The sequence below is a fragment of the Neovison vison genome, chromosome 13 (genome assembly GCF_020171115.1).
Source record: "Neovison vison isolate M4711 chromosome 13, ASM_NN_V1, whole genome shotgun sequence".
In the NCBI taxonomy this organism is placed as follows: Eukaryota; Metazoa; Chordata; class Mammalia; order Carnivora; family Mustelidae; genus Neogale; species Neogale vison.
This window is the reverse complement of record NC_058103.1, coordinates 27196248-27209201: the sequence shown is the minus strand read 5'-3', so window position 1 is coordinate 27209201 and position 12954 is coordinate 27196248. Positions and strand designations below refer to the sequence as shown.

General features: G+C 46.8%; 1 protein-coding gene across 1 annotated transcript in view; it reads left to right on the top strand.

The window, feature by feature from the left end:
* Positions 1-11172, top strand: part of KCNK10 (potassium two pore domain channel subfamily K member 10) — a 130700-nt gene extending 119528 nt beyond the window's left edge. The window contains exons 6-7 of the mRNA XM_044230936.1: positions 3107-3249; positions 5397-11172. Coding sequence (XP_044086871.1) covers positions 3107-3249; positions 5397-6017 — 764 coding nt within the window. The 3' untranslated portion in view covers positions 6018-11172. The remainder of the gene's footprint in view (positions 1-3106; positions 3250-5396) is intronic.
* The last annotated feature ends 1782 nt before the right edge of the window (positions 11173-12954 follow it).

The window sequence follows — 12954 nt, the reverse complement described above, 5'->3', positions numbered from 1 at the left end:
TCTGGGACTCCACCCCAGTGCTCAGCCCCTGTGCTGTCCTTCCCCTTGGATGTGGAGCCCCCAGGGGCCGTCTTGAGCGGAGGCCTGCGGCTCTGGAGGGGAACCACAGAGAACTGTTGGGACTATTTCACAAACTTGTTCAAGTTCTCCCACAGCATAATTTGCACTGGGTTGTGCTTCAAAGTGCCCTGTGCCAGCCCTAGGCCATCTGCTGCACTGTTAGGGGACGCTAGTGATGAGCCCTTCTCTCTAAACACCTGCTTGACTTGGCCTGTTAATCTTTTAATCTGGGGCACAAATAGAGCCTTGGGATACAAAATTTTAAAAATGCATTTATTTAGTAATTGGCAAAGAGTTTAAATTTTTAATTTGAATTCAGGTTATTTGTTTACATCTAATTATACAGTGTAAGGGCAGGGAAGCTTTTTACTAAGAAAGTGCCATTTGACAATAACATAATTGAATATTTAAAATTTTAATGTTATACATTGTGATATTATAAAACAAAAAGTATTATAGCCTATTCAAATTAAAGTCAATATATAAAATATCTACCACCTGCTTTGGTTAACATGATTGAATCCAGGCCTTCACATTAATTGAAAAGTGATGATGAATCTGTAAAATAATAATACGAATTACATTTTATAAAACAGCATCGATTGAAGGACGAAAAAATAAAAAATAAAATGAGCCCCAGATTTAATGCACATGGATATTCTCGGTTGGCCTATGTGATGGGACTTAATTTACAGCTTTATTAAAAATGTCAGAAAAGCTAGCATTGATTTATTTGGATCTTAGAGGAATCGAGTTGGCCAACCTAAATGATTTTGCAACATTGGTTCTAAGTAAAAAAAAGTTGAAGATAACCCAGGGAAGAACAGGTGTGGTTTATTTAACATTGTGACACATGAATTCATAGGAAGTGGGTCCCTGCTCTTCATCATGGATGGGAGAGAAGCAAGGACATCCACGTTCCCTACCTCTTCACTCAGGGAGACCACACATGTTAGGGAGCATTGCTCAACTGGTGTGCTGCTCCTCCCTGGGTGGGGGGGCTGGGGGGAGAAGCAAGGACAAAATGAGAAAGGATTCTGGTACTTCATGGGGTACTGCCAATGATTTTAATTGATTGTTTCTTCTTATTCTCCACCATAGATTGAGAGCACTTAGTAGTCACTGGTACTTGACCTTATCTTGACTTACCTAGCAAGGGCGTGACCTCCATAGTCACAGGCCTGGCCCCATTTTAATTCCCTTATTACAGAGCCGGATTTTTTTTTGTCCTGAGGTCTCCATGGACAGGTATCTCTTATATTCCACATTGCTGACTGCAATTAGACCAGGCCCTTGGAAGCTCGGGTTTCCGGAGCTTACGTAGATTGGTCTGAAGAATGCATGCCTTAAAAGGCTGGAAGTTTGTCACAACCTTTTGGGCTATACTCTAAGGGCAATGGGGAAGGATACCTGATCCTTTAAAAAGGTACGTTAACGAGAGCCGATGATTGCTGTGATTGGACATGGCATCAACCCTTCTAGAAATGTAACTGGAACATTGATCACCATGCAGGATAAAGTGATGGTTTATTTTGTAGCCGGCTCACGTTAGGACAGCCTAACATCACAGGATTTTTGAAACCCTGAGAGCCCACACAGAGCTCTGAATTCCAGACGAGTCTTTCAAGACGCCAAAGGGTGTTTGTTGTGTTGTTCGCTAGCGCCCCCTAGTGACAAGCCTTGTTGGGTGGTGGTGACTTGCTAAGTAAATATTTCCTCTTCGCCCCAAGTCCTAGCACAGGGACGGAATGAACCACAAAAACCACTTATTGCGGCAGGAACTCCAGTAGAATCCTTGAGAAAGCTGCGGGGGAGAGTTACCTAAGAGGGGAAAAAAAAAAAAAAGGCAGCTAAACTAGACCAAAGAGGTCTGGCCACACAGCCCGTTGGTAATGTTTGGAATTCCAATTTTAAAGAAATGGCAATGGCCTCGAGACATTGTGGGCTGCACGGAGAGGAGCCACAGGCCGCAGAGCTTGCCCAGCTGCCTTTGGGAGGTATTACTGATACCGTAAAAGCTCAGTGTGGATTCAGTGGTTCTAGAAGAGGTTATAACCACTACCCAGTGGGAAAGACTAGTAATCACTCATTACCGAACCCCCTAATTACCCACACATTGCCACTGTCGGTTGTCTTGGAAATGACCGTGGGCCTGCCTCAGTGAGCAATAGTGTCACACACGGTGAAAGCCAGGCTGACATCGGTTACGTCCTCCCTTCCTTAGGAGAGGGGGCTGGGCTTGGAGGCTGCTTTGCATGGGTACCTTTGGCAGCGCCTGTAGGAGGGCTAGAATAAATAGGCTAATTATTTGCAATAAATGACTGGACCTTTCAGCGGGACAGCCGGTCAATGCAATCGGGCAGCTGGCCAATTTGATTTGATGGATTTCTACTGTAATCCCTATGTATAAAATAGAGGGGGTTGGACTAGCTGGCCTTTTAGTTCTAGCATGGTGATTCTAATTATTGAGCCTAATTGACCTTTCGGATTAGCATCATGTAAACACCATCCCTTAGTTAGCGTTAAATCACTACCACTGGATCAAAGTCTCGAGAATGCCATTAAGTCCAATTTTACTTCCACACATCCACTCCGCTCTTAGGAAATGCATGTATTAGGAAGGAAGTGGTGCCAAGAAGTCCAAGGCGTTGGGGATTACTGATCTTTTATTTTTGTTGCATTTAAAGAAGTTTGGAAAGACTCTGGACAGCTAGGCCTGCTGTATTTGTCCTCTAGCTGACGTCATTCACGGTCAAGCCCGGGTTGAGAAGAGCTGGACCAAGTTGGCCACAGACATTATGGGTATTTGGTTAGTGGTCATTGTTGTGGGTGTAACGGTTAGTGGTCAAAAATCAGAGAAGTCGAGCCAAAGTCAGACTCCTTTAGGAAGGGATGCATTTTTTCCTTGCCCTCCCTTCCTTCTAATGCCTCTAACAGCTGAGTCTCAGCTGGGGATGGGATGACGGCTCCGCTACGTGGGCCAGAATATGTTTGTTCTGCAAAGACCAAATGCTAGACCCTGGTTAAAGTGACGTTTTGTTTTCAGGGGGAAATGCTGGCATCAATTACCGGGAGTGGTACAAGCCCCTGGTGTGGTTTTGGATCCTGGTTGGCCTTGCCTACTTTGCAGCTGTCCTCAGTATGATCGGAGATTGGCTACGGGTTCTATCCAAAAAGACAAAAGAAGAGGTAGGACCGCTTCCAAATTCTATAAATGTTTCTGAGAGCAGATGAGCTCATGTCAAGAATACCTGTCTCTATTTTATGGGCTGGAGGGTTTCTTAATACATGGAGGGCCCCTATGGCTTCCTCTTTTTGAATCATTTCCTGAAAGCCAAGTTCAGTGGGATGGCAGTTATTTCTGGATCCTTTTCTGGCAGGTGAGAACATCTGATGACTCACCAGCCCATGGATCCTGGAAGGACTAGTACACAACGACTTTTTTTTTTTTTTTATTATTATTTAAATTTAAAAAAAAGTTTTTTTTTTAGAGGGAGAGAGAGAGAGAGAGAGAGAGAGAGTGTGAGCATGAGGGGGAGGGGCAGAAAGAGAGAACATCTCAAGCAGACTCCCCACAGAGTATGGAGCCCAACGCAGGGCTGGATCCCAGGACCCTGAGACTGTGACCTGAGCCAAAACCAAGAGTGGGACATTGAACTGAGCCACCCCCTTCCCACCCCCAGGTGCCCCAGAATGACTTATTTTTTAGGAAAATGAAAAAGGGAAAAAGAAAAAAATAGCAGTGGTCAGCAGGGGTGGATCATAGTTGAGGGAGGTGTGCAGACATGTGGGAGAGGCTTAGAACGTCTATAAAAAGCTTGAGAAGGATGCGCCTGTCCTTCAGGTCTTGGGGTCTATATGGAAATTCAGTAGAATACTAGGACTCCTTCCTGATTCTCTGAGACTGAAGTCCTCCCAACAGTGACCAGCTGTGGGGAACCCAACACAAGGGGTCCCTTTCCACCATCACCCCCTCCTGGTTGTCAGATCTACAGAAACACATTTCCCCCATGTCCAAGGACATGCAACCTTTACTCCCCTGGGTAAATATGCGTGAAAACCTACACAAAGGCAAGAAAAGGGAGAAGAGGGGAAGGTAGATTTTGTGATTTAAAAAAAAAAAAAAAAAGTCCATGTAGTTCTTCTAGGAAGAGAGGAAAAGAACTGGAAAGGAGGGCAAGAGAAGAAAAAAAAGAGCTAATGAGTGGAAGGGAGATTAAAAAGAAAAAAGAAACAAAAAGAGGGGGAGGATCCTGAAAGGAGTGAAGCCTCCTACTCACTTCTCGGCAGACAGACATTCTGTACAGACAGCCCCAGGACAAAACTGCTGAATGGGAAATGTTCCCATCTCATTGCCGGGCCCCAGTGTTAATTTTCCTGGCTCCCGGAAACACTGGCAATGCAATCCCATCAATGCCATCCTCAGTCTGATTCCCCAGATGGCTAACTGACCGGCTGAAAGTCAGCTGTAGTGAAAGAGAAAGTAACCGTGCAAATATGGACTTTCCTAAATGCAAAAACGCAGACTTGTGAATTCCTCGTCTGCAGAGAAAAGCATGGCACTAGTGCTGTTGGAAGTGCTGAAGGAGAGCCGAGAAATCAGGTATCAGTCCTCCTGTGTTCTGAGGAAGCATGGTCTGTGGGCTTCTGCAGAACAGGACTAGAGAAGTTTGTTCCCAGGTGCCCTGGAGGGTCTTCTTAAGGCAGCGTAAACCAGGTAGCACTCAGCCATAGTGTGGCCCAGATTCAGGGTGAGTAACACTCCCAGTTTGCCCAGGACTGCAGGGGTACCTAGGACAAGGAGCTCCTGTTCGACAATCAGGACAGTCCCAGTCTACCTGGGACCGGTTGGTCACCCTACCCAGACAGAAGCATTGCAGCAACAGAGACGGGCCAAGGACCGGCTGCACCTGTGTTTTGTGCCCGGGTGCGTGACCCTGTCTCATGTAACACTAAGAACTCTGTGAGCTAGACATGATTACCCCAGTTCTGTTGGAGGAAGGAGGCCGTACAGCTAAAAAAAAGGGTGGACGCATAACGGGAACCCAAGCCCGGCCAACTCCATCCAGATAGCGGTCTCTCCCGCAGAATGCCATCCTCCAGATCCGTCGCCACCTCCACATCCCAGGCTCCTGCCAGGTCCTCTAGCAGGTGTGCTCCCCGAGCCACAGGAGCCGGGAGCCAATTTGAGTTGGGTCTTTAGGGCCGAGGCAGCATCCCTATCTGGGCCTGGGCTCCCCCATCTCCCGGCCTCCTCCAAGGGCGGTGGGTGCTGGGAGTGGTGGGGGACCAAGGTGGGGACGGCTTCCTTAGTTGCTCTTCTGTCTCCTGGCCAGGTGGGTGAAATCAAGGCCCACGCGGCCGAGTGGAAGGCCAATGTGACGGCCGAGTTCCGGGAGACGCGGCGGCGGCTCAGCGTGGAGATCCACGACAAGCTGCAGCGGGCAGCCACCATCCGCAGCATGGAGCGCCGGCGCCTGGGCCTGGACCAGAGGGCCCACTCGCTGGACATGCTGTCCCCGGAGAAGCGCTCCGTCTTCGCCGCCCTGGACACGGGCCGCTTCAAGGCCTCATCCCAGGAGAGCATCAATAACCGGCCCAATAACCTGCGTCTCAAGGGCTCCGAGCAGCTGAACAAACACGGGCAGGGAGCCTCTGAGGACAACATCATCAACAAGTTCGGATCCACCTCCAGGCTCACCAAGAGGAAAAACAAGGACCTCAAAAAGACCTTGCCTGAGGACGTTCACAAAATCTACAAGACCTTCCGGAATTACTCCCTGGACGAAGAGAAGAAGGAGGAGGAGACGGAGAAGATGTGCAACTCGGACCATTCCAGCACGGCCATGCTGACCGAGTGCATCCAGCAGCAGGCGGGCGTGGAGAACGGAATGGTCCCCACGGACACCAAAGACAGGGAACTCGAGAACAACGCATTACTTGAAGACAGAAACTAAATGCTGAGGACCTTGGACTTGACCAAGCGTTGTGGTTTTTCGTTTTTGTTTTTGTTGTTTTTTTTTATATTCACCCTGAGACACGTGCCTTAAAACAGACTTCTCGGTAGTCCGAAATTACATAGCATTGAAGAATATATTTCACTGTGCCATAAATGACGGAGAAAGATCGCTCTGCCAAAAGGAATCAAAGAACACAGAACCACACTTCCGTCAGGGGCCGCAGGACACGCCGGGAGTGTTTGCACACGCAGGAGGTCGTGGCCACGGAAGTTAAGGGCGGGTATGGGACGGTGCTGTGCTCCCCTGAGCGGCGCTGCCCGGGCCTGGCGTGGAGAAAGGGCAGCTATTCCTCAGACCAGCCTTCTGAAAGGAACACGTGTGGCTTTTACACGGAGCCTCGTTTCCTGAACCTACCGTTAGAGATATGCACACACAGAGCAGGGGACCAGATGGGGGCTGAACTAGTACCTGTAATGAGGGTTCGAGGTGACATTGTGGCATGTTGCTCTGAGCTTGAGTTTTGATACACAGCCTCAGCGCACAGCTAGTCTTTCCGAGCTCCAAGTGAATGTCCGTGGGACCCGGGAGCATGTGGAATTTGTGAGAAACAGATCAGAGCACACGTATTAAAAGGTGCAATTGCTTTCCTCATTACAAAAGAAAAAAAAAAATCACAAATGCATCACACTGTGGATATCACCTTAACCAAGGACAGAAGCCTATTGAATTTTGTCTCTCGACAAATGAAGAATGAACTTGCAAGCTTTGGCGAAAACTCAACCTCATTCGCTGCATGGTTATGGGCAAAAATCATGCATTTTCCTCAGTGGGTGCAGTGGTGAAAATAAACTGGTTTTGAAATGTCCATTTCACTTTTCTAGTGGAACTTTGGTTGTAACTTGTTTTGATAAGAGGGGGGGAAAAAAAACCAAAACAATTGCCTTGCATGATGCCAGTGGCTTGCTGTTCTGTCTAGCTGATCCTAAATTTTTATAAAAATAGACATCCTGCATGTCTGAGACATACCAAGGAGGACCACGGCATCATTCCATCTCAGGGCTTTTTGTCCCTTTGGGTGTCTTAAGGTAGACATAGTGACGAGGTCCAATCTTGCTATCTCCAAACAAAAGAAAGAATCCCCCAACCAACTCTTGTACAAGAAAATTGAATTGTTTTAATTGCTTGCAGCTTAAGTGCCATTAATGCCATTTTAAAACTAATGCTTAAAAGAAGTATTTACAACATTCCACGTTTATGTTTGGGTGTTCCTTATTTTGAAGGCATCACTTCTTTTCCTTACGTGTTTGTCTTGCACCTGCTGCTTCACTAAAGTTGGAACACCAGGGTGATTAATGGTTTCAACGCAAACAATAGCAACGCGATTGTTCCGTGAGGTTACAATGGCCCTGGGCAGGAGAGTGGGGGAGGGGCCAGTCATAGGTTTTAAAAAAATTTTAAATGGATTTTTTGAAATCAGAGAGGGCAAATTGTGCTAGGCCTCACCATCTTGTGTGTGCCTCAGCCCCTCGTGTAATTGGCTGACCATTGGTGGTTCAGACTTAGCAGTTTGGCCCATGTTCTTAAGCATTTGGACCTGGCAAGCCCCAGAAAGTTGCTGGTGATGGGCTCCCCGATCTCAGCGCCACCTCTTGGGGAGTTCACATGACTAACACACGGAGGGGATTGAGCAAAAAACCACAGGATTAGTGGAGACTTCGGACTTCTGGGGAAAATGATACCCACCACATCCTTGACCACTGGTACCAGGGCAGACCTCTTCCCGCCCACTTCCCAAAACTGCACAGCTCTCCCTCGCCTGGAGCACACGTAGCCCCGCCGGCCCCTCCCCCACCTTCTAGGCTCTAGTTAAAGTTCTGGCATTGCTTTTGGCAAGGAGCCAAATAAGAATCAGCTTTCACGAGGCCCTTCCTGTCCAAGATAGACTTGGGTTAATGCCTCCACCGGGCTGGAGCTGTGGCTTACTGGTGACATCCTGTGTCCATATGTTAATAGACACGGAAACGACCTTTGCACAGGTGTGGGCACTGGCTCTCACTGTGAGAGCCCTTCCAGCCTGACAAAATGTGTTTTGATTGGTAGATCTCTGGGACTTTCTCTATTCCTCTGATAAGTTAAAAGCTTCCTGATTAAACTATCCATCCATCTCATGCCTTTGCGTTTCCGCCCTGTACTTCTCTGTAGCAGTGTGTTAAAAACTCTAGACACTACAGACAGATCTGGCCAAGAGGCTTCCTTGTCATTTATCCAGTGGTTTCCATGGGCCAGGCACTAGATTAGGCACTTTATGGGCGTTAGCTGACTGAAACCTCATAGCAACACTCCAAGGGAAGTGTTTGCAAACCCATTACACAGGTGAGGGCACGGAGGCTCAGGGAAGCTGAGTAACTTACCCAACGGCACACAGCAAGAAGTGGTAGAGCACGTCTTCAAAGGCTGTCGGACCAAAGTCTGCTTTTGACTTTGCTGTAATGTCCACGTCATGCGCTCTTGTGTGTATGTGTGTGTATGTGTATGTGTGTGTTTGTGTGTCTTTCTAGTTTCATGGGCAGGGTGTACGGAGGTGGGGAGATCTCTGTTACTAAGAGCGTACAAGGTCTTTGTGTAATCATGACCTAAAGCGTTACCCTTATAGATACTTATACATTATTTTGGTTTGGGTTTTGGGAATGCTGTCTGTGGTGCCCTTTCTGTATTGTTAAAAAAATGCCCTTTGAAAGCACTCTTTTGCACTTTACTTGCTTACCTTGCAGGAACTCCGCTTATAGCAGGAATAAAACAATTCAAAGCACGAAGCTGCACATTCTACCAAATGGAACAGGTGTTGGTGTGTGCGTAGACACTTCCCCAAAGGGGTCAAATCACAGTAGTACAGAGGGCTCAAAAACAGCCCTCGGCTGAGAGTGGGAAAAAACCCAGTACAACCTGTTCCCTGAATACAGTGGGGCCCAAAGCCCTGGGGAATGAAATCCAAGAAGAGCCCTCCCTCTATGGAGAGTGAGCCATTAAATATGGGCAGTATTGGGCAAACTAGAACATACCCTCCAAAGTCTGAGAAGCTGAGAGGGAGTAAGAGCTTGGACTCCTCTTAGTGTGTACAGGCTAAGATTTGGGGGAGATGAGTCGTGATGAAGTGGTGTGAGTGGTACCCTTTGAAGATGGGACCGAACAGCACATAGCAAATAGCACGTACTGAAGCTGCTGCAGGTTCTAAACACTCATCAGCGCCTCCCTGCCCCTCCAACCCACCCTCCCTAAAGCTGGCATCAGCGCCTTGATTTTGCACATAGGAAGAGCATGTGTTCAGTATCTTTCGTGTCTTCAGCGGGTGGTGTCTTTTGCTTCACCTGGTAATTGGGTCCTGATTTTTTCTTCCCTAACAGATCTGGAGGTTTGCTGGGGACAGTGGGGGGATCATTTGGAGATGGTAGCTCCATACCCAGTCCTAACTCAATAGTGAATTCTAGAAACTTACCACCGTCAGGGGAGGGCCCTAATGTGTGTGCGGGTAGGGATGTCCCTGGCCTATAGGTGAGGCCACTGGGACTCTTTGTCTGTGTTTCCCTGTCCCAGCCTGTGAGCGTGGACACCTCTGTCCTCGTGCTTCTCTGTTACCTCGTCAGGACATCAAGGGAATTCAACACAGATAATCATCAAGGCCCCTTTAATTCTGCAGTTCTCTGACCAAACCTCCCCTGGTCTACGAGTTTGTTAAATTCATTAAGAACGGTATTAGCCGTGTTTGTGTATACTGACACATGGGCCCCCTTATTTTAGGCTAAGAGCCTCCTGCCCTTTGGGACTTGTTTTCTGGGTAATTGATGGAGACCAGATGTATTTGGGAGCCTGGTGTCTGAATTAGAATCGTGCCCTGTGTAGGCTCACTCCATACTCCCTTATAGCGTCCTGTCCCCTGGAGGACTCAGGCTACGCGGGCATTTTTTGCATGGTGTTAAGATTGTTTAAAGAACTTCAAAGCTGTTGCTATTTGCAGTCAATTGTGATAAAAGTTCCCTTTGATTACTTCATGAATTCATATGATATAGACAGATACCTGCCACACACACACACACACACACACACACGCTGGAAATGGCTGCTTTGGGGTCTAACGGGACCATTCGATGTTGAAAGTCCTAGTTGAGCTAGACGTTAGCAAACCACTCCCTTACCTCCTCCTGAGAGGATGTTATTTCCTGGCTGAGTCCATGCTGCTTATTTATTTGTGTGCTTGGGTTTGGGGGATTAGTGAGAATGTGACCAGAATTTAGGTGGGGCAGATTTATTCTCATCGGATTGGGTAAGATTGTAGACCATCCAATGTATACCGTGGTTTCCGAACCATGGGAAAGGCACAGGAAAACACACAAATGTGCAGAGACTCTCTAAAGAAATGAGGAAAAACTGGCTTGGCTTTTCCCATCCTCTGCTTTCTGCATCCTGCTCAGGTTTCAAGTGGAGGTTTATTATTTCTGTTACGATGCAACTGTGTGCAAAGACCGTGGCTGTGTCAGCAGAGGGAGCTTTCATGGGTAGAGCGTAAGAGCTTGAGAGCAATGGCCTTAAAAAATAAAAAAATGGGAAACTCTCCGAAACAAAGGTGACTTTGGCATTGCAGATCCTGTTACTTCTACTTATGGAAGCTTTGGAATAGCATGTTGATTATGTGGCTAGAAACAAAGCCCTGGCTGTCCTGGCGTGATGAACCAGCAGCCATTCATGCAAACCTCACTCCTCCCATGGCGGTCCCTAGGTCACATGACATTGGCACGGTGGCACTGAGGAGAACTAACAAGTGTCTTTGATTTTACAGAAAGCGATTATCATTTTCACAGGTGCCTAAGAGATTTGAAATCTACCTTGTTATCGTTTTTTAAGTGAAAAATCTCCAATAGTTCCTTGTGCATTAAAAACAGAACAAAACAAAACCATCCTTGAGAGGACTCCGCTCCATTGATACGGCAGACTAGTGTTATAGAGGGTGATTGGAAAAACCTCTCCTTTGCCATCAGGGCACCAAGGTTGAAGGAAGAAGGTACAGTGGTGCCTAGAAGCGTTATGCAAACCAACCCACATGCCAGCCTCCAGCCTCTTCCCCTTCCCAGACTCCCAGGCAGGGGCCCCAGTGACGACGATAAACCCACGTGTGGAGGTGTTTTACCTGTTTTTCTCTCTGTAGGATTTCATGGTGCTTTAAAAAAAAAAAAAGGCATTTTACAGAAAATAATGCGGGGTGGGGGGAGGAGGGAATTTCGTAATGTTCTTAGGAAAAGTACAAGAGCAAATTTGCTTGTAACGTTTCAGTGAGCTCTGCTGCTATTGTCTTTATTTGATGACGATGTAACTTTTTTTTTTTCAATGATGCAGAAAATTGCAACAAAGACCTTCTGGAAGATCTGACCCAATGTCTCTCCTGTTTTCCTTTCTTTTGTGGGGCCAAGCATGGTTCACAGTGGCCGGGTGGGGAGCTACTCTCGCTTTTGGGGACAGGCTTCTTGCCTGGCTGAGAACCCACTTGTATACAAGTGCATCAGCAAGAGGCCAGAGCCCGTGGAAACCCGTTGTCTTGCAGGTGGAGGAGCCCGCTGTGTGTTTGATACAGATTATAAGCTCCTAAGGGCAGGAATTTGGCCTTTCATTTCCATGAGCCCTGTGCTCCGTACAGCAGAGACACTCAAATTATTGGTAGAGTAATTTTAATAGACGTATTGATAGCCCATTTTCATCCTTTAAGGCAGATTTAATCTTTTCAAGACTTAGAAGTCATTTGGAGCCAACAATAAGCCATTTATCCCACTCCTGAGATATCATCTTGGTCGAAACCCAGTTTACTTACAAAGTAAGTTTGAGCTGTTTTGTATGAAGAACTCCAAATTTTGCAGTGATAGTTCTTGAACATAACTAGACTCTAAAGGTGACTACTCTGAAGGAGAGCTCTATTTATGTTTGGTGATGGAATTTTTGCTTTAAAACCCTTCTTATTACTACAGATGCAGTTTGACTGTGAATCTAGGAAGTAAAGGATTATGCTTCGTGGGGATGGCAAATATATGGCGAATATATGACAAATGTGCTGACATTCTTGGCTCCTGTGCCCAAAGCAGCTCTCTTTATCACAGAGCTTCTTCCCTATTAACCCAGGTGCATTCTAGACTCTACTTTAAGACTATACTCAAGGTTAATAGTTTTCAAAATAGGGTCCAGTGACCCTTGCAGGTCATTATGATTCTTTCCTGGGATCGTGAGGTTGGAACTATTTCCAGAACAATACTAAGACATTGTTCGCCTTTTAAACTCTCATTCCTTCACGAAGGCATAGCATTTAGAAGGGAATAGTATTAGTTACTCAGAGGATGGAGGCAAGGTAATATGATACATTTTGTCGAACCTTAAAAGAATTCTCCAAAATTCTTGTAAATAGACGTGTGTTTCTTAGAGAAGCCCAAAGTACCCAGATACAGTATTTCTCTGGTCCTACCCACCTGCTTTGTGAGGATCCAGCCCCTTCAAATTCCTCTCCAATTAGCCATAAGAATCCCAGAGGCCTCTCACAGGCACTCAGTTTCATGAGGCTGTCATGCTATGGGAATCAATTTTCTAGATGCCTCTCTGCCCCTCCAGGACTGGAACTGATGGCCTTCTAATGATCCCTTGGTGAGAAAGTTCACTCCATTGTCATAACTGTCCCATTTTCCCCATATCCAGAGCTCCTAGAGGGACATCTCATTCCCTTGTTATTTTCATGGGTCTGGCACAGTGCACAGAACTTGGTAGGCGCTCAGGAGACATTCGTTGGGTAAAGAGCAAGTCCAAAACCATGGTTTGAATAAAGGGCTTCTGTGGACTGTAGGAACAGAAGAAGAGAGCCCAAAGCTGTGATAAACTTGAGGGGAGGTTAGATGGATTCAGTGTGAGA